Source organism: Suillus clintonianus (genome assembly GCF_016758775.1).
Source record: "Suillus clintonianus strain FC179 chromosome Unknown DEU56scaffold_82, whole genome shotgun sequence".
Lineage (NCBI taxonomy): Eukaryota > Fungi > Basidiomycota > Agaricomycetes > Boletales > Suillaceae > Suillus > Suillus clintonianus.
In genome coordinates, this window is record NW_024539306.1 from 106,353 (window position 1) to 122,248 (window position 15,896).

The 15,896-nt window shown below is 48.3% G+C and overlaps 9 protein-coding genes across 9 annotated transcripts; 3 read left to right on the top strand and 6 right to left on the bottom strand.

Moving 5' to 3' along the window:
- Positions 1-31: 31 nt before the first annotated feature.
- On the bottom strand, positions 32-2,071 carry DEU56DRAFT_560440 (nucleotide-diphospho-sugar transferase). Its single transcript, XM_041346812.1, has 5 exons — positions 1,803-2,071; positions 1,649-1,738; positions 554-1,601; positions 412-501; positions 32-345 (listed from the first exon to the last, which is right to left on the bottom strand). The coding sequence occupies exons 1-5, from the start codon at positions 1,908-1,910 to the stop codon at positions 155-157; spliced, it is 1,527 nt and encodes a 508-aa protein (XP_041204810.1). The 5' UTR covers positions 1,911-2,071; the 3' UTR covers positions 32-154.
- A 286-nt stretch (positions 2,072-2,357) lies between these two features.
- On the bottom strand, positions 2,358-3,414 carry DEU56DRAFT_743289 (uncharacterized protein; the record flags this gene model as incomplete). The annotated part of the gene is made up of 6 exons (XM_041348999.1): positions 2,358-2,461; positions 2,532-2,644; positions 2,727-2,845; positions 2,894-2,992; positions 3,056-3,169; positions 3,223-3,414. 6 exons carry the CDS (start codon positions 3,412-3,414, stop codon positions 2,358-2,360), a joined length of 741 nt encoding a protein of 246 aa, XP_041204811.1.
- A 153-nt stretch (positions 3,415-3,567) lies between these two features.
- DEU56DRAFT_973997 (uncharacterized protein) lies at positions 3,568-6,439 on the bottom strand. The gene is made up of 14 exons (XM_041359532.1): positions 6,214-6,439; positions 6,056-6,148; positions 5,994-6,007; positions 5,833-5,938; positions 5,590-5,785; positions 5,426-5,537; positions 5,290-5,372; positions 4,954-5,241; positions 4,707-4,901; positions 4,599-4,657; positions 4,467-4,536; positions 4,337-4,416; positions 4,196-4,283; positions 3,568-4,136 (listed from the first exon to the last, which is right to left on the bottom strand). The coding sequence occupies exons 1-14, from the start codon at positions 6,415-6,417 to the stop codon at positions 3,877-3,879; spliced, it is 1,848 nt and encodes a 615-aa protein (XP_041204812.1). The 5' UTR covers positions 6,418-6,439; the 3' UTR covers positions 3,568-3,876.
- A 407-nt stretch (positions 6,440-6,846) lies between these two features.
- Positions 6,847-7,715, bottom strand: DEU56DRAFT_823565 (uncharacterized protein). Its single transcript, XM_041354208.1, has 3 exons — positions 7,502-7,715; positions 7,294-7,450; positions 6,847-7,235 (listed from the first exon to the last, which is right to left on the bottom strand). The coding sequence occupies exons 2-3, from the start codon at positions 7,294-7,296 to the stop codon at positions 7,008-7,010; spliced, it is 231 nt and encodes a 76-aa protein (XP_041204813.1). The 5' UTR covers positions 7,297-7,450; positions 7,502-7,715; the 3' UTR covers positions 6,847-7,007.
- Positions 7,716-9,390, bottom strand: DEU56DRAFT_823575 (NADP-dependent oxidoreductase domain-containing protein). The gene is made up of 10 exons (XM_041354209.1): positions 9,306-9,390; positions 9,097-9,233; positions 8,960-9,047; positions 8,808-8,899; positions 8,673-8,753; positions 8,472-8,595; positions 8,347-8,413; positions 8,161-8,289; positions 8,048-8,097; positions 7,716-7,981 (listed from the first exon to the last, which is right to left on the bottom strand). The coding sequence occupies exons 2-10, from the start codon at positions 9,167-9,169 to the stop codon at positions 7,825-7,827; spliced, it is 861 nt and encodes a 286-aa protein (XP_041204814.1). The 5' UTR covers positions 9,170-9,233; positions 9,306-9,390; the 3' UTR covers positions 7,716-7,824.
- Positions 9,221-10,755, bottom strand: DEU56DRAFT_823581 (uncharacterized protein). Its single transcript, XM_041354210.1, has 6 exons — positions 10,629-10,755; positions 10,022-10,576; positions 9,924-9,966; positions 9,722-9,871; positions 9,474-9,666; positions 9,221-9,423 (listed from the first exon to the last, which is right to left on the bottom strand). The coding sequence occupies exons 1-5, from the start codon at positions 10,685-10,687 to the stop codon at positions 9,508-9,510; spliced, it is 966 nt and encodes a 321-aa protein (XP_041204815.1). The 5' UTR covers positions 10,688-10,755; the 3' UTR covers positions 9,221-9,423; positions 9,474-9,507.
- Positions 10,756-11,554, top strand: DEU56DRAFT_823584 (SOH1 family protein). Its single transcript, XM_041354211.1, has 3 exons — positions 10,756-11,035; positions 11,096-11,215; positions 11,265-11,554. Exons 1-3 carry the CDS (start codon positions 10,770-10,772, stop codon positions 11,353-11,355), a joined length of 477 nt encoding a protein of 158 aa, XP_041204816.1. The 5' UTR covers positions 10,756-10,769; the 3' UTR covers positions 11,356-11,554.
- DEU56DRAFT_560493 (triose-phosphate transporter family-domain-containing protein) lies at positions 11,372-13,757 on the top strand. The gene is made up of 7 exons (XM_041346813.1): positions 11,372-11,776; positions 11,832-12,020; positions 12,106-12,194; positions 12,273-12,711; positions 12,769-12,908; positions 12,966-13,126; positions 13,191-13,757. The coding sequence occupies exons 1-7, from the start codon at positions 11,610-11,612 to the stop codon at positions 13,338-13,340; spliced, it is 1,335 nt and encodes a 444-aa protein (XP_041204817.1). The 5' UTR covers positions 11,372-11,609; the 3' UTR covers positions 13,341-13,757.
- A 503-nt stretch (positions 13,758-14,260) lies between these two features.
- Positions 14,261-15,720, top strand: DEU56DRAFT_916261 (uncharacterized protein; the record flags this gene model as incomplete). The annotated part of the gene is made up of 8 exons (XM_041357844.1): positions 14,261-14,349; positions 14,401-14,790; positions 14,844-15,131; positions 15,189-15,261; positions 15,310-15,406; positions 15,459-15,478; positions 15,528-15,660; positions 15,710-15,720. 8 exons carry the CDS (start codon positions 14,261-14,263, stop codon positions 15,718-15,720), a joined length of 1,101 nt encoding a protein of 366 aa, XP_041204818.1.
- Positions 15,721-15,896: the final 176 nt, after the last annotated feature.

The following is a 15,896-nucleotide window of genomic DNA, read 5'->3' on the forward strand; positions in this document are numbered from 1 at the left end:
AAAGGTATGATATAAGCTTCACAGTCAGTTTCAGAGAAAGTTTATGAGCGTGTGAGATTCAAAAAATCCCGTTTTCCACGAGCATCCATTTGTGCGCTATATAGTCCGTTTGGTTTCCGATTCATTCTCCAAGTGTCCAAGAATACGATATTCTTCAGAGGAGCTGTTTCCAGCCCGCATCACGGCACTTCTTCACGAGGCGCTTCACCTCTTGCGAACGTGCACGCGTCGTGACAAGAAGCGTGTCGGGCATGTCGACGATAACCAGATCATCAACACCAAGACACGTGATAAGACGCCCTGAGCCAGGAACCACAATTCCACCCGCAACTTGTTCAGTTAGCACTGTTGAACGGAGATGAAAAAATCAATCACGGCGACTTGATAAGAAGAGGTAAATATATTGTTTACCTAAACAGCTGTCCCCAAGGACACGAGGTTGATTAGATTCTGCAGGCAGGAGGTCTGCGAGCGAGGAGAAGTCACCGACGTCATCCCAACCTGATGTCCGATATCAGTCACTGTAGATGAAGATGAAATGTAGGGGACATACCGAATGTCGCTGGTACTACGGCAACCTTGCCCTCAGCAGCAGCAGGTTCTGCAACTGCGTTGTCGATTGGAATCTTCTCAAGCTCGGGCCAGATTTCGTTAAGAGCGGTCTGGCGTAACGCTTCGTCGTGCCATACAGCGGCAATCTTTTGTAGCCCGTCGTGGAGGTCGGGCTTATAGTCCTTGAGAAGGTCCATGAGGACAGTAGCTTTCGTGACGAACATCCCTGCATTCCACCGGTAATTTCCAGTCCCAATATACGCAGCAGCAGTGCGCGCATCAGGTTTCTCCTTGAAGCTGGAAACAAGTCTCGCATTCGGAGCTTCCTTCATGCCTAGTTTATTTCCGAGGCGGATGTAACCGAACCCGGTAGAAGGATGCGATGGTGCAATACCGATAGTGACGAGATAATCTTTTTTCGCAACCTCTACGGCTTCTGCAACGGCTGATAGGAAGGCGTCATCACCTGAAATCATGTGGTCTGCTGCAAATGAACCGATGACGGCATTGGGATCTCGTTTGGCAAGTACAGCCGCAGCAAGTCCGATGGCTGCCATTGAATCCTTTGGACCAGGCTCGCAGAACAAGTTGTGAGAGAGAAGGTCGGGCAGTTGCTCGCGGATGGACTTGACATGACCCGGACCTGCGACCACAGTAGTGCGGAGGGGCGACGAAAGTGGGAGGAGACGATCCCAAGTGGCTTGGATCAAAGAACGCCCCTTAAGAGTCAAGTCGAGAAGGAATTTTGGGTGTTCTTCTCGTGAAAGCGGCCATAGCCGAGTACCAGCACCTCCTGCGGGAATTACAACGTAAAACCCGGGAATGTCACGAACGCCAAATTGGAATGGTGTGACCGCATTATCACCTAACGGAGAGGGGAAGTGACCTGTGGGTGAGGCGACGAGGGATGGAATACTGTGCGGGGATAGGAAAGGGGATTTGGCTCGGAGTTGGGGGCTGCCGGGCACGGGGGTTACGAAGCCAGAGCCCATGCGCGAGCTGGCGTAATAGTTTCCGTTCCCGTTTTGTTGCTGCAAGTGGAAGGGATCCTGGAACTTGAGAATCCACAAAGTGTAATGGTGACTTTTGCTCTCACCTGAAACCCTTCCCGGATCTGTCGTTCCAAGCTCGCATTCGTCATCCGTAGGTCAGCGCATTCCTGCCGGAGATCAGATATCTCAGCTTGCTATTGTACTGGTGCATTAGCGACTGTTTTTTTCGAGTGTCTTACATGGACAAACGGGACTTACAGATTTCTGAACTGCGCCCATAATCTGAGCGAACATGTATTCAATAGGCGGCGCGCTACCGCTAACCTGCGCGGTAGGCAACGCAGCAGAACCAGGCGGGAGGGACATTGATAGGTGAATGTCGAGAGAAATCGGTGTCAAGGGTATTGTGTTAACTGTCGGAGTGCAGCTTTATATAAGGTACTAGGGTCGCGCGTTTTTTGCAAACGTGTATAAGGCTTAGCGCTAATTATGATCCATTTCGGGAATTGCCCAACTATTCGGTAAAGTCACGGAACATGCTATGTAAACCGAATGCCTAGGATAAACCTTTCATCATGACAACCTCATCAACGTTGGAGCACGATGGACCGCAACATGCGTTGTCGTATTCAAGTCGTACTACGGCAAACTAAGAGTTGGAAGATGGATAGCTCAACCTTGATGAATGTTTTACTCGTTGTCAATAACACCGCAGTAGTACTTGAACAGGATCCGGCCATTTGGCAATGCCCAGACGCCAGAGATAACTCGGAATATGTTTAAAGCCCCACCGCACATGTGACATACACAGAACTAGTCTTCATCGCTCTCGAATTCAAGAGCTTGGTACTTCCTTGCCTTTTTATTCGGGTTAGCCAAAGATGCGCCCTTCGGAGGTCGGGAGCTTGCTGAAGGTTCTGCCAAAAGTAGAGTCAGCTGCTTTGCCTTCTGTACGTGGCACACGCATTAAATAAAAAGGCTTACTACTAGATGTCGTATCACCCGGCGGGGACCTTTCTTTGGAACGGGCAAGTTCCGCCTCAAGAGTTTTGATTTTACGTTCGGCCACCGGATTGACAGCAGCAGGGACAGGATCTTGACTCAGGCCCAAGGGTGTGCGCTTCGGCGCAAGGGTCGTGGCTACGAGTCATGAGCTCGATAGTACGCATCAAATCTTTTGACAAAAAGGAACGCAGCGGACCTGAATTAGCGTGGGAGGACTCTGGGATAACGGTGATGACGTTGCGGGACGGGAAAGGGGGGTTTAGCTGGCATTTGCGGGACTGGGCTTGTAGTGCGATCTTGACACGAGTTAAAGTATTGAGCTGCTAACGATTCATGTGCCTTACTTCAGTGAACACTGCAGTTGCGTGCGATGCAGCTTCAGCTGCGGATAGTGATTTCAAAGCCATGTGTAGTGGATGCTTGGCGGTGAGCCCAAACGTGAGCTAATAAAACGTCCTGCGTTGTCGGCCTGGGTATAAATCCATAGCATCAAGAGTAATATTCACGTTGATGTCAGACTCCCCCTCAGTCCATTCTCCAATGGTGAGGTCACCGTTTACAAACGTTGTCCGAAGCTTTTCAGCAAAGTTCTCAAGCACCTGAGGGCCTGATTGCACGCCCTGGAACGAGAACGATCAGGGTAAAGGGGAAGTCAAAAGACTTTGACACTAACGGTAATGTTGAGGATATGTGTGGCTGACCAGGAGCCTCGCCACCACCTGCCTTCCGGTCCCTTGAGGCCTAGGTAAATCGACCATGCAGATTCCGTTACTTGTGATAGCGCGACAAATCGATCAAGGCCCTGGTAGATGACTTGTATGAGTTCGTCAAGAACCCCAAAATGCGACAGGACGTCGGTGGACATGATGAAAGCTGTCAGATGGGCCAACTAACCATTTATGTAAGTAGTATTGCCTTCCAAATCGAGCACCATTAATATTGTGGGTATCGACACAAAGTCCCCACGCACAGACCATCAACGAAAAAATCTATATAAGCATGTGCTCCAACTTTGTTGGTTCTTCAGAACATACTCAGCTAGGATCTATTTTATAGAAACTAACTCGAGTCTCGCATGTTTACACATGCCACATCCTTCAATTCCGCTGGATGACACTAGCGCTCACTCGTTCGACAGAGAACATGGTTTCCGCTTGCGGAGATCTCGAGGACGTTTGGGTTTGTGCATTGTCGAGCTGCTTGCAGCCTGGTGAAGCCGAACTCAGCGAGTTGAGCGTCTGTCTGACGGAATAGGACCACACGATTATGTTGTAGCATTTGTACGTTAGTATACGAACAATTCATCCACGTTGTGAAAAGAACATTATTACATGAGTCCTGCTTCCGAAGCATGGCGCCTTAACTTGTGTGCCCATCCATGTCTCTCAGCGTCTACGTCTCCACTGACCACCTGTGTCATCGACGACGTATTCGAGTGTTCAAAACCGCCTTGGTATTTCCTTGTCCATTGATGGTTTGTGAAACCTTGCTCCCGTATTTGTTTAGACGCAGTAAAAACATTCCAAGATGTTGCATTGCTGAAGAAATCATCAATTTGCTCGAGAGGACGACCTGAGGTTTCCGGATCTGTGAAATGGAACCGCGTCAATAGGATCTCATTGATAATAACAAGACGGATGCCGTACACATGAAAATGATAAAGGGAATTACAAATATGTTGAGGCCGAAGAGGAGCAGGAGTACACCATATTCGATTGCCTGAAACAAGAAAGGCTAGAGTAATATCCATTATTCGTTTGTCAGTATTCAATTGTTCAACAACTTACAGTAATCATAGTCACGATGCCATTACCTATAGACCATCCAACAACAGACCATGCACCTCCTTTGGCGCGAACATACGTAGCTGCATTGTGTTAGAAAACAAAATCGATCAAAGGAAATGACCTCACTCACGAAAGAGTTCAGTTGGGTAAAGCCACGGAGTTACTAACCAAGTGGCGCCAAACGTGCCAGTATACAGGAACTGTAATAAAAGGCACATGAGTTACAAAAATGACTTCACGATGTCGTGAATCGGTTACTCACCGTCATCGCTACGACACCTGCGCCGTATGCTCGTTGATTGGGCCCTCCTGTCTGCGCGTCTATCAAGAGATATGAGTGATGTTCGGACGCTGAGTAAACGCATATCACATTTGTCCAGGATACCACCAATAAGCAGAAGCAGCGCCATGCCAGCCGCCCCCCATACCATCGTGCTTCGCCGGCCGAACCTATCCAAAGTGAACACGGCAAAGAGCACGCTAAACATGTACGACAAGTTGTTAAACCCTGCCAAGAGTTTTGCCTCGTCTTGGCTAAAGCCAGCGCCCTGAATGAGATCGATGGCTGCATATGACGTCAGAGAAGTAGGGAGAGCCGGGAGAAGAAAGTGCTTTGCCGTAGACAGTGATGACTCCGATGCCAACGAGCTCTTGCATAATCTGCAGCCACACGCTTAGTACAACTCTCCACCGTAGCTCGCGCTGGCTCTTTGTCCTCGGGAATATCATGCGAAGATAACGGTTGTTCTCGGTGTGCTGTCGGTCGTGCATCACATTCCGTACTATGGCGCTGAGCTCGGCCTCGACGCCGTCGCTGCGAGTGGCTTGCAGAACTGTGCGTGCTTCGGAGACACGCCCAACTTTGGCCAGCCACCGAGGGGACTCCGGAAAGAAAGGTATGAGCACTGCGGTGGGTTCACATAAGTGAGATGAGGTAAAGGACACAGACGAACCGAGAATCGCGAGCAGAAAAACAACCTGCAGCGCTAGAGGTGTGCGCCACGCCATAACCTGATTGTGGTTCATGCTCGCAAATCTACAAATACATCAGACCGTCAGTTTACAACAGGGTGTTTGGGATGGGCTGACATCTCTATCCAATATGCTAATGACAGTCCACTTATGTTCAGGAAGAATTCAATGGCGAGAAAGCTTCCTCGCGCTTGATGTGAAGAAACTTCGCTGCTCCAGACAGGAATGACTTTGATGAAAATGAGTGTGGGGGATCAAGATAAGACCAACGGGTTATTTACCTGCGTCGATGGCTCCGACACCAAGCCCAGTCACAACTCGTGCACAGCACATCCAAGTGATGTTCATAGCGGAGGCTTGAAATACTGCTCCGATGATCGAGATAATGACACCCAATATTATGGCAGTTATCCGTCCCGACCTGTCGGCGATGGAACCGCCAAGGAGTGCTCCGATGAGGGAACCGCCGTAATAGACCTGATAGACATGTAGGAAAGACTACTCTCAGAAACTTTCCAACTCACAGATACTATTCCCCCAAGTGCCGCGAGGTTACGTGAGTTGCCCGTCGTAGGGTATATGCCCATCACTTTCAAGTAATCCTCGTTAAGATTAACTTGGGACATAACCCTGCTCATCAATGCGTTCAACAGTCACTCAAGGGAGGAAATGCAGAAAGTTGTACCCTTGGTCATAACCCTAGTCGATTAATGAGCTTTGATAAGCGAGAAACATGGAGCTACTGACATAGAAAAGGATCGCTAGACCGGCAAGTAGGTTATTAGCCCAGTTATACGAGCTTGGGTTACTGAACTTGAACATTCGCGAAGCTGAATAACCCTGCAGGTGTGGTGTGCATCGCCGGTAAGCGTGTCGAAGGTATAATCCGGAGAAAGTAGACTTACGGGCAAATACTTACTCATCCACCACTCGGGTGTGACAGGAACTTTCTCGGCATCACTTGCTACGACAATGGTTGCAGAAGTATTGAAGGAAAGTACATCGTTGCTAGCACCAGTGAAAATTGTAGAATCTACGGAGGACGATCGTTGTGCTGAATTGGTCCGCATTTCGCGCGAGGTGTAGGGTGAAAACCGCTCTGTTTCCATGGAGTACGGTAAAGAAATGGATATGCTCTCCGGTGCGATAAATCAGACTGCAGAACTGGAGGCTTACCACCGTCCGTATTTATAGTCAGTCAGGTTGAAAACCAGCCTATGTTCCTGTCACAGACGGTGATGTCAGAACGCCGCGAGGTAAGCTCGACCTATGTCTCGGTCATCGACAGCCGGTAGGCTTAAGATCCCGAGTTAAAGGTGATCCTTGTGGGACGGACTGAAATCGTCCAAGATCCTGAAAGGATCAAAGGTATACTGGATTCGCAATCACAAACGTACCGAATGTGTAGATACAAAATCCATTGTGAAATAACGGTGCCCGGACCATGCACTCCCCCCACAATGATGATTACACCATCTAGAACAATGGGCTCCAATCCCATCGGCAGGAGCATAAACTCGAAAACTTTCAGTCGATTGCCTGTTAAAACTTGAGTTTGAGCGCAGATTCGGGGCCGAACACCCGCGGCCGGCGATGCCATTCAAACACCAGAAGCTTCGAATCATCAATGCATCATGAGTACAAAGCCAAGGTTCAAACGTTCTAGGGAATCCCCTAAACCATCATTTAGAGTGCAGAGCTAGCTTGCGGGTGATGATTTTACGTAAGAACGTGGATAGTTGTTGTCGGAGTTATATCGGAGAAAGTAAAGTCTGATCCACGTGGATCTAAAGAAGTATGCCACCTGGACCAGAGCTGGCGAGGCTTTTACTATTAGTAGTACGAGTAGCGCGTTGCAAGTGCTCATTGATATGATCAACCAGTTCGTCATGCAAACACGGTGGAGCTGGCATGTGCACTCGCTGAGCTTGAACAAAAAAATCGACCATGAGGTCTAGTTGCGTAGTACCTACGGGCCCACGTACCATTCGCTCGCTCCAACCAGATCATGACATCCCATGCAACGAAATACGTCTCACTGACCTTATATTAATCTAAAATGATTGTGTGTGAGGGTTGTGCTATTAGTGTTGATTTGGGTTCCAATTCCCCAATCCTGATGCATTCCTACAAATGGCAGTGCTGGTCGAGGAGCATCAAGTCATCTTCTCGCAATCGAAATTAAGTGCTCACTTTAAGTTTTATGCAACATTGCCCGCAATAAGTCCCAGGTAGTAGTCTCAACCACATGGTCACTCGTGGGTTGCGTTGGTGTGGATACACTGGTCCAATTTCATTTCGCCTGCTTCGTCTTGTTTGTCAACTCATCGCCTCATGATAGATATCGATAGATACCAAAGGCGTCGGAACGAGGAAACCCGCTGTGGTAACCCTTTCTGAGCGACGAAGGACGACAAAGGATCATGTGACAATTAATGTCGTGGGTTAAAAACTATATTTAATCGATAAGCCTCTCATCTTGGATGACGCTCCCTCCTTGGAAATTAAAACAATAATTACGGAGCATCAACAGGGTTCCAGCTAATACATCCTTCCGCTCCACGGTCAAGTCCGTCAAGTTGCACCATCTCTTCGGGTTCAAGCTCAAAATCATACACTTGCGCGTTTGATCTGATTCGTTGTGGCGTTGCTGATTTGGGAAGCGGCACGAACCTAAGTTTGTAAAAAAACCCAACGTAAAACTCAGCTCGAAAGATGAAAAAAGATGGCGCGACCAACCCTTTTTGTAATGACCATCGAAGGAGCACTTGGGCTGCGTCTCGGCCATGCTAAATATAATATTATTCAGTCACATGTGGTGTAGCGCTTCATAGATCGCAACGTTGACTGACATTCTGTGCTATTGTTTGAATGATCGGATTATCCATTTTCCCTCGTATGATCGGACAATAGGCTTGGACCACGATCGAGTGTTCACGGCAATAGTCCACTATGGGCCGCTGCTGGCAGAACGGGTGAAGCTGCCAGCATGAAGCAATGAACAGGGTGTAACTCCTCATCAAAATACAACAACATACCTCAATTTGATTCACCGCGGGCATATCATATTTCGCATTTGCAATCTCTTCTAAATGCTTGATTCCGCTGTGTGTTACCGAACTCTAGCTCTCGTCCACCGATAAACCGAGGGGAGAAAACACACTAGTTTGAAACACCGACAGAGCGTATTTTTCCCGCACTCCGGGCATCTTGCAAAGCCCTGTATGTGGCTAGGCGGCGCTCAGTGCCAGAAAACGGATCATGGATAAGAAACAAGTCAATGTACTCTTGTAAAATTTTGAATTGTAAAAGACGTAAGAATGCTAGAGTTTCGCTCAAAAACACGAGGCGAGGGGTGACTCACCAAAACCAAACTTGGCAAGAGATTCTTCGACGCCTTTCAACGTGCTCTCGTATCCATGATTTTTACTGATACATTTCGTCGCTTGACATTTCGGTAAGATATCGAAGCCTCATTTCCTGGGCCGCCGTTACGCACTAATGAAAAGTTCGCTTCGGTCGATGCCGCTATCTCTGACGGCCTCTCCAACAGCCGTTTCATTGCGGTAAGCTTGGGCGGAATCCACATGTCTGCAATGGTTCATTGCAATGAGGGACACATCACCGACGTCACTCGGATGCCGTCATCACCTGTAGCCCGCTTGCAACGCCTCAAGAACTGACGCTCGAGTGGTGTAGTTTTGATATACGCCAAATCCAAGCAGTGGCATTGTGTGACCTATGGGATTCTCAGCCACAGACAGGTATTAAAAATTTCGAATTATTACCTGACATCAGTTCAATTCTGGAGTCGATCGTGAGCACCATACTTCCAACTCGAGGGAGACTGAGCGTGTTCATCGTGCACAAGGATCACTGCTTCAGTTGGTAACACTTCGCCTTATTTGTAAACCCCCTTGTCAGACTTTCCCGATTTAAAAAGACCGCTGAGACGTAAGAACAAAGTTACGCAAGGAAAACGTCAGGAACAACAAACTTGTGTACGTGAACTCGAGGAGGTCAATGGTAAGTATTATTCACACTGCATCTCTATTCTCATCATGAGTCAAAGTGATGGTGATACTGCGGTAAAAAGGTGTCGTGCTCTCAATGCACTACGCGCAAGGTCAGCTGTGAGATCAAGTCAAAGCTTCGAAACCCTTACTGCGACTACGTATTAAATCCATGTCTATACATTTTCAAGAATGCATCTCCGAGTCTCTTTGTCTCTCTAAGCGCTCTTGCATCACTTTCTGCGCATCTGCTTTCGCCGAGTCAAGTTTTCCAGCCTTTGCTAGGGCCAATAACAAAGCATGCACAAGGCCAATGTGGTTATGGCGACGCGAGCTGTTCTCAAACTTTGGAAATCAAATCAAAAGGGTGGCGTCGGCGACAGAACACTAGATAACTCACTGCCCAACGCTCGCGCTTGGAATTTTCATTGGAAAATCTATCCATAAGTTCGCTCAATTCAGCGTCCCTTGCTGAACCCTGGAGAGCGTCTAATCGTCTTCTCATTTCAGGTATTGGATCATCCCGAAGCGCGAGCAAGCTGAACTCGAGCTGCAGAATATGAGTTGAAATTATGGAACACAAAATCCATATGTTTACTCACTGCTCCAGTCGGGTAAGTGTGTATCCGGTTCTCGATGACTTCCCTGGAAAACAAGACAATTCAATAGTGAACCACGATGAATGCGTATCATTCAGTACCTTGCTTTTTTAACCCATCCCTCACCGGATTCATCATATTCTCCATGCCGCACTGGGAAAGGTTTCAGCCCGTCAAGTTCATACAGACTCCCCAGCACCGGAAGGTATACGACAAAATGGTACGCTTCTTCGCTCTTCTTTGGAAGGTCTAGACCATCCAGTGAGATGGCACTAGGTGGCGAAAGGGCATTATGAGCTTCTCGAAGCCAATCCGCGCTTGTGATAGTCATCCCACACGTCTGCGGGTCCATGCCCGTAGTAAAGCTCATGAGGTCCATGAATTGCGGTCCAGCAGTGAGAGAGGTAATGTTTCCCAGGGCGTTGACGACAGCAAGCGTAGCACAAGCATTGTTCACAGTTTGATGGGCGAAGAATCCCGGGAAATCTGAATCATAGTGACCAGCGCCCACACCGGGCTCGTCGTCTGGTGATTCAGGGAACCATTTGAACAAGAAGATTAGGGCATGTAAAGGCTGTAGTGCAGCCAGCGATTCTGGTTCAAGTGAGTAAAGGTCATCGACGATATAGGGCACTCCGAGCCTCTTCAGTAACTCTCTGTGACCGGTTGCGTGAGTGAGATAGATCAGTTGTCATTGTTTCGACATACGTGAACACCCCAGGGTCAGATTCTGTAAGTTGCCAGCCACTAGAGTCCTCGTCCGACATCGTTTTACAACTTGAACGCGGTTGTAAAGCAGAAAGAAAGCCGCGTCGAAGGCCTTGGTTTTACACGTGACCTTGTTTGGCGATGGCTTGTGTTCATAACAAGCCTTTTTCTCCGCTTGATACGATGGCTTCTGACCCTGCACAATCGCCTCAAGCCACGCCAGAAGATGATCCCCGAGCTGCCAATCGCGAAAAATTTGAGCTCGAGCTAGAATTCGTGCAGTCGCTGGCAAACCCATACTACCTCCATTCTCTCGCACAGCAGAACATCCTCGACCAACCTGCATTCATACACTATCTGGAGTATCTCATGTATTGGAAAGAGAAGGATTATGCGAGGTTCATACAGTTCGTCTATACTTGGTTTGTGAGCGGTTTATTATGCTGCAACCGATACTTTTTGTCTAGCTACCCACATGCGCTGCATCATCTTGACCTGCTCCAGCATGCGCAATTCAGGTCAGAGATGAAGAAAGACGAATGGCGCGAATATCTCAATCAGAAGCAGTATGATCACTGGCGAACATGGTATGAGATAGATGTTTACCAGAGGCCGCTTCCCTAACCGTCGCGTCAGGCGAGATTACCCAGGGATTAGTAGTAGTGTTACCCCCACTGACCCTCAAGAAACCGGTGTGCAATCGCAAGAGAATGCTCCTTATGGGTGACATGGTTTACCGGATGTCTTGGCGGAAGCTTAAGGATATGGCGCTTTGGATAATGAAAAAGCACCATGAGTCCATGACGGGTTGCCAAACATACAAGAACTTCCGTTGACACAAGGAGTTAGGGACGTCGACATATACTTTTTAATAGTGGTTTTGGATATCCTTGTGGAATCGAAGAAAATTTCTCACGCCTGTTAAACACTTCACGCGCGGTACCGCGCCTTCAGAAGCTTCTAGTTGAAGCCACACTGTACATGGACAACTATGCTGAAAGTGACTCTCATCGCCACCACTCATACATACCGGTGGAATCAAACTTCAGGGAGGGTGCCCACGACGAATCCCATATTGCGTCGCCTGCAGAGAAACGGCGAATATGGTGGAGAGCAGCCATCATTAACGCGTGCTTTATAGCTTCGTGGTACGTGTACTTTCCTGCCAGGCCCCTGACGCAGGTTTATGTATCGGCCGCATAGGTACATATTCGCAACCGTACTGTCTCTGTACAACAAGTGGATGTTTTCGCCAGACCTCTTTGGATTTCCGTATCCACTCTTCGTGACTACCTTGCACATGTTTGTTCAGTTTGTCTTGGCTGCTGCACTTCGTTTCTGTTTCTCGCATCATTTCCGCCCAGAAAGAAGTCCGTCTGTGAAAGATTATGGGTACGTGTATTCTTGCAACAGTTAGTACACGTCGGGCAGTCCGTGTCCTCACTGGGCACCGAATCTGATTGTAGCCTCTTTGAAGCAAGAAGGCAGTTCCTACTGCTGTTGCTACCGGTCTCGACATCGGTCTATCAAATCTATCACTCAAGACCATTACTCTATCATTTTACAGTGAGTTCTGAACTTCCCCAGACGCTGCCCTCATTCTTAATATATAACTTGATGCTTAACTCACCTGATTGCCTACAGCAATGTGCAAGTCGTCTTCTCTCATCTTCGTGTTATTCTTTGCATTTTTCTTCCGTTTGGAAGTGTTTTCGCTGCGACTCGTCGGCGTCATCCTTCTCATCTTTGGTGGGGTGATTCTCATGGTTGCGTCTGAAACGGCCTTTGTTCTTCCTGGATTTTTGCTTGTGATGACCGCTAGCGCATTCGGAGGTCTCCGCTGGAGCCTCACGCAACTCCTCATGAAGAACAAGAATCTGGGTCTAGATAATCCAGCGGCAACTGTATTCTGGCTAGCTCCTGCAATGGGCATCACAACAGCCGTCCTAAGCATCTTCTGGGAAGGATGGTTTACGATATTTGCATCACCATTCTTTCGGGACACATCCTCGACCATGCGTTCGGGCCTGTTTCTGGTGGCTCCCGGTATATTGGCGTTCTGTATGGTCATGAGTGAATACTAGTACGTGTACGACCCATGCACTCCGCACCACGGGGTCAACTAATTATGTGATAATAGCATTATCCAGCGTGCCGGAGTCCTGCCAATGTCAATAGCCGGAATAGCCAAAGAAGTTTCGACAATTACAGTCTCGGCTTGGTTTTTCGGAGACGAGCTTACGCCACTCAACATAATCGGCGTCGGAGTCACAGTTTGTGGTCCGTTTTTTCGAAGCTAGTATGTGATTGCGGCATTTCTAATGACCCGATCTGTAGGCATTGCCCTTTTTACGTTCCACAAGTATCGCAATTCCATCGATGGCAAATTATCATTGGACTCGCAAGGGAACATAAGAGCGATAGACGAAGGCGGTTCTGTGCATGGAGTCAATTTCGAGCTTAGGGCGGCTAACCTAGGAGGTCGAGAGCACCTTGCGGTAAGTTGTATCATTACGGCACTAGGTTCTAGAATTGTATTACTCATTTGAAAACGCCACAAAGGAGCAGGAGTCAGATGATGATAACGACGCACATCACCGTCTGCTTGATCATGACGATGATCATGAAGGTGAAGAAGATGCCGAACTAGTTCGAAGCATTCAGTTTTCCAGGTTCGATTGGGATGCCGAAAGAGGTATAGACGAGAATTAGGGCCCCGGGTGGGCTTCCAATTACTGTAGTGCATATGCAGACTAGTTACTGTCAGTAGTTTTTCAAGAAGCTTCACTAATACCCTAAAGGCATAAGTGGGTCCTGCTCATTGCCTCCTCTCTATGGTTGATTATTAAGCTTACGTTTCAACCGCAATAATAGTGAACAGTTTGAGTTATGGTTCAAAAATTATTGATCCGAGGACAGCTGAGCTCTAGCTGACTTTTCTTCCGTTGAAGCCGGGAAGCACGCGACCTCACGCGACCCGTCACGAAGTTAGTTGTCAGTGATGGGATTGGGCCAGAGACGGTTGCAGGTTACTGCGGACAATCTGATGGGATCAATTTTGTCAGCACAGCAAGAAAGAGAGATGGTACTTGGATACGGTGTGAAAATTTGGACCTGAGTTCCTCTAAAGTGCCTGTAGGAGGCGATGAGCGGCCTCGCGCACTGCGCAGGCCCATCAAGGAGCCGGACACTCCCGCAGGTCAAATTAGAAGGCGATAATCGGACTGCTGCTTTATGACGTGTAATAGTCTAGAGCCCTATGTGATGCGGCTAGTAAGTGATATTATTTCCCGCACGTTTTTTTTTTTTCGCTGCATCAGTGATTAAGTGCTTCATGCTGATTGTCAATCCTATTACGATATGAAACCAGAAGAAACGGCCATTCACGGATTGACTAATACATTTGCTAGATCGTTGAAATGCTGGCTTATTGGCGACGTTCTGTTGGGTAAGAGGCCCGATCCATAGTCGCTTATGGAACGCGTATGGGCACGGCAAGTGGGAAATCAGCGCGATATTCACTTTTTGATCTGACTTCGTTGGGTGTACAGATCTCACACAACGGCCTCGAGGTATTTAGGCTGTGATATATAAATCCGGGCGTTTCTGCCTTTTGATTTATTCACTTCATCATGGACGGTTTTCAATTCATTATCGAGTCCCCCCAGGAGACACAAGGTCACAAGAAACGCCCGCGTCTTGTGACTTCTTGCGATAACTGGTGCATGCTGCTGAATCTTAATCAACTAACACAATGCTCATCATCACCTAGCCGCCTCAAAAAAATAAAGTGTCTCCAATCATCCCCCGAGACACAATGCGAGGCATGCAAGGCAGCAAAAATTCCATGCAAGTTTCGTGATCGCGAACGATATTTTGCTGAGCGCAGTCGAGCTATTGCGGGCCCCAGTTCGGCGCCACCCTACACTGGATCATCGAATAGAGCACCCACCGTCGTCCCAGAGTCTTCGGAGCGTTCCAATTCGGGTGGCTCAAACGAATACGCCACCGCGCCATCCACACCGTACTCGCCACCATCCCAAGGCTATGCCAACTCCACCATGTCCCGTTCTCCGTCCTACTCGCCACCAGGGACAGCATCCACCGACCATGCCCGCTATCAATCCTATCCAGATCATTCCAGGCTTTCCACAACTCATAGGTAATGCATCCCCACCTCTCAGATATCGACATTCATTGACAAAGTCATGGAAGACATACCGCTTCTGCCGAAGATCACGGTCGTCGATACGGAACTCCCGGTCCAGGTCAGGCATTGGGTCGTCCTCATCTCACATCGGGCAGTTACCGGCCAACTCAAGTCTTCGACCCAATGCACCCTCAAATGCCACAACGCAGCTGGATGCCCCATTTCATCCAGATATTCATCAGTCAGCTTGGCAGCCAATGCGCATTCATGACTTACGACGACCTATATGAAAAGTTCCGACATCAGACTCTATCCCCATTACTCTCCAACTGTATTGCAGCTCTAGGCGCAAGGTCTGTCTTCTGGAATCTGCACATGCGCTCAATTTGGATATGAATGAGGTACAACAGGTTCTCTGACATACCGGATGTTGTCGCGCGTGGTCCGCACAACGTTGCAGATATTTTCTGTGAGAACGCCAAGGTTCGTGGTCAATGTGTGTGAGTTCTGCTGATCTAATGAATTGAGTAGGAGATGCTGTCCGCGGCGCTTAATCAACCGTCCCTCGACGTTCTTCACGCTGTCATCACCCTGGCATGGACAGAATACAAAACTGGCCGTCTTCTTGGTAGGTACTGGGAATGTTCCCCTTGCTATCCGGCTGAATATCTGTCTTCTAGGATTCCGACAATACGGTGATGTAAGTGAACTTGGAACGGCTGACTATTCATTCTCTGACATCCAAACAGCTTGCCATGAGAACCGCAATGGCTATAGGATTGTCTGAAGAATCTACCAGGCAGATGAGCCCTTACGACAGCTACCAAAATCGTCTTCGTCTGACATGGCAAAGTGTCTCCCAACTGTACGCCTCATCAGCATGTGAGTTCTCAGGCCTATTGTATTTCAAACCGCCCTAATCATGGAGAAGTGTCGGGATAATTTGAACGGTCAACCAATCTTTCCACACTGGCAGAGCCAAAATGTTGCTTTGTCGCTAATACTCCAAATCTTACCCCCCCTCTTCCGTGGCTTGGTACCTCTGGAAGACGGTTTGGGTTTATCATTTCCACCCGGAAACCTCTGGGAGGCTTCCTTCATGGACTGTATTTCCTCAT

Excerpts from the sequence above, each read along its gene's own strand:
- DEU56DRAFT_560440 (XM_041346812.1), bottom strand. The coding sequence starts at position 1,910 with ATGTCCCTCCCGCCTGGTTCTGCTGCGTTGCCTACCGCGCAGGTTAGC. Across the intron at positions 502-553 it reads CGTAGTACCAGCGACATTCG|GTTGGGATGACGTCGGTGAC; the intron begins GTATGTCCCCTA and ends ATCGGACATCAG. Across the intron at positions 346-411 it reads CCTTGGGGACAGCTGTTTAG|TGCTAACTGAACAAGTTGCG; the intron begins GTAAACAATATA and ends TCCGTTCAACAG.
- DEU56DRAFT_973997 (XM_041359532.1), bottom strand. The coding sequence starts at position 6,417 with ATGGAAACAGAGCGGTTTTCACCCTACACCTCGCGCGAAATGCGGACC. Across the intron at positions 6,149-6,213 it reads GGATGAGTAAGTATTTGCCC|GGTTATTCAGCTTCGCGAAT; the intron begins GTAAGTCTACTT and ends CCACACCTGCAG. Across the intron at positions 5,242-5,289 it reads TTTTCTGCTCGCGATTCTCG|TGCTCATACCTTTCTTTCCG; the intron begins GTTCGTCTGTGT and ends AACCCACCGCAG.
- DEU56DRAFT_823575 (XM_041354209.1), bottom strand. The coding sequence starts at position 9,169 with ATGAACACGCTCAGTCTCCCTCGAGTTGGAAGTATGGTGCTCACGATC. Across the intron at positions 9,048-9,096 it reads CAGAATTGAACTGATGTCAG|GTCACACAATGCCACTGCTT; the intron begins GTAATAATTCGA and ends AGAATCCCATAG. Across the intron at positions 8,414-8,471 it reads TCTGTCGGTGTTTCAAACTA|CGGAATCAAGCATTTAGAAG; the intron begins GTGTGTTTTCTC and ends GGTAACACACAG.
- DEU56DRAFT_823581 (XM_041354210.1), bottom strand. The coding sequence starts at position 10,687 with ATGTCGGACGAGGACTCTAGTGGCTGGCAACTTACAGAATCTGACCCT. Across the intron at positions 10,577-10,628 it reads TCTGACCCTGGGGTGTTCAC|AGAGTTACTGAAGAGGCTCG; the intron begins GTATGTCGAAAC and ends AACCGGTCACAG. Across the intron at positions 9,872-9,923 it reads ACACTTACCCGACTGGAGCA|CTCGAGTTCAGCTTGCTCGC; the intron begins GTGAGTAAACAT and ends CATATTCTGCAG.
- DEU56DRAFT_823584 (XM_041354211.1), top strand. The coding sequence starts at position 10,770 with ATGGCTTGTGTTCATAACAAGCCTTTTTCTCCGCTTGATACGATGGCT. Across the intron at positions 11,036-11,095 it reads GATTATGCGAGGTTCATACA|CTACCCACATGCGCTGCATC; the intron begins GTTCGTCTATAC and ends CTTTTTGTCTAG. Across the intron at positions 11,216-11,264 it reads TATGATCACTGGCGAACATG|GCGAGATTACCCAGGGATTA; the intron begins GTATGAGATAGA and ends CCGTCGCGTCAG.
- DEU56DRAFT_560493 (XM_041346813.1), top strand. The coding sequence starts at position 11,610 with ATGGACAACTATGCTGAAAGTGACTCTCATCGCCACCACTCATACATA. Across the intron at positions 12,195-12,272 it reads CATTACTCTATCATTTTACA|CAATGTGCAAGTCGTCTTCT; the intron begins GTGAGTTCTGAA and ends GATTGCCTACAG. Across the intron at positions 13,127-13,190 it reads GAGGTCGAGAGCACCTTGCG|GAGCAGGAGTCAGATGATGA; the intron begins GTAAGTTGTATC and ends AACGCCACAAAG.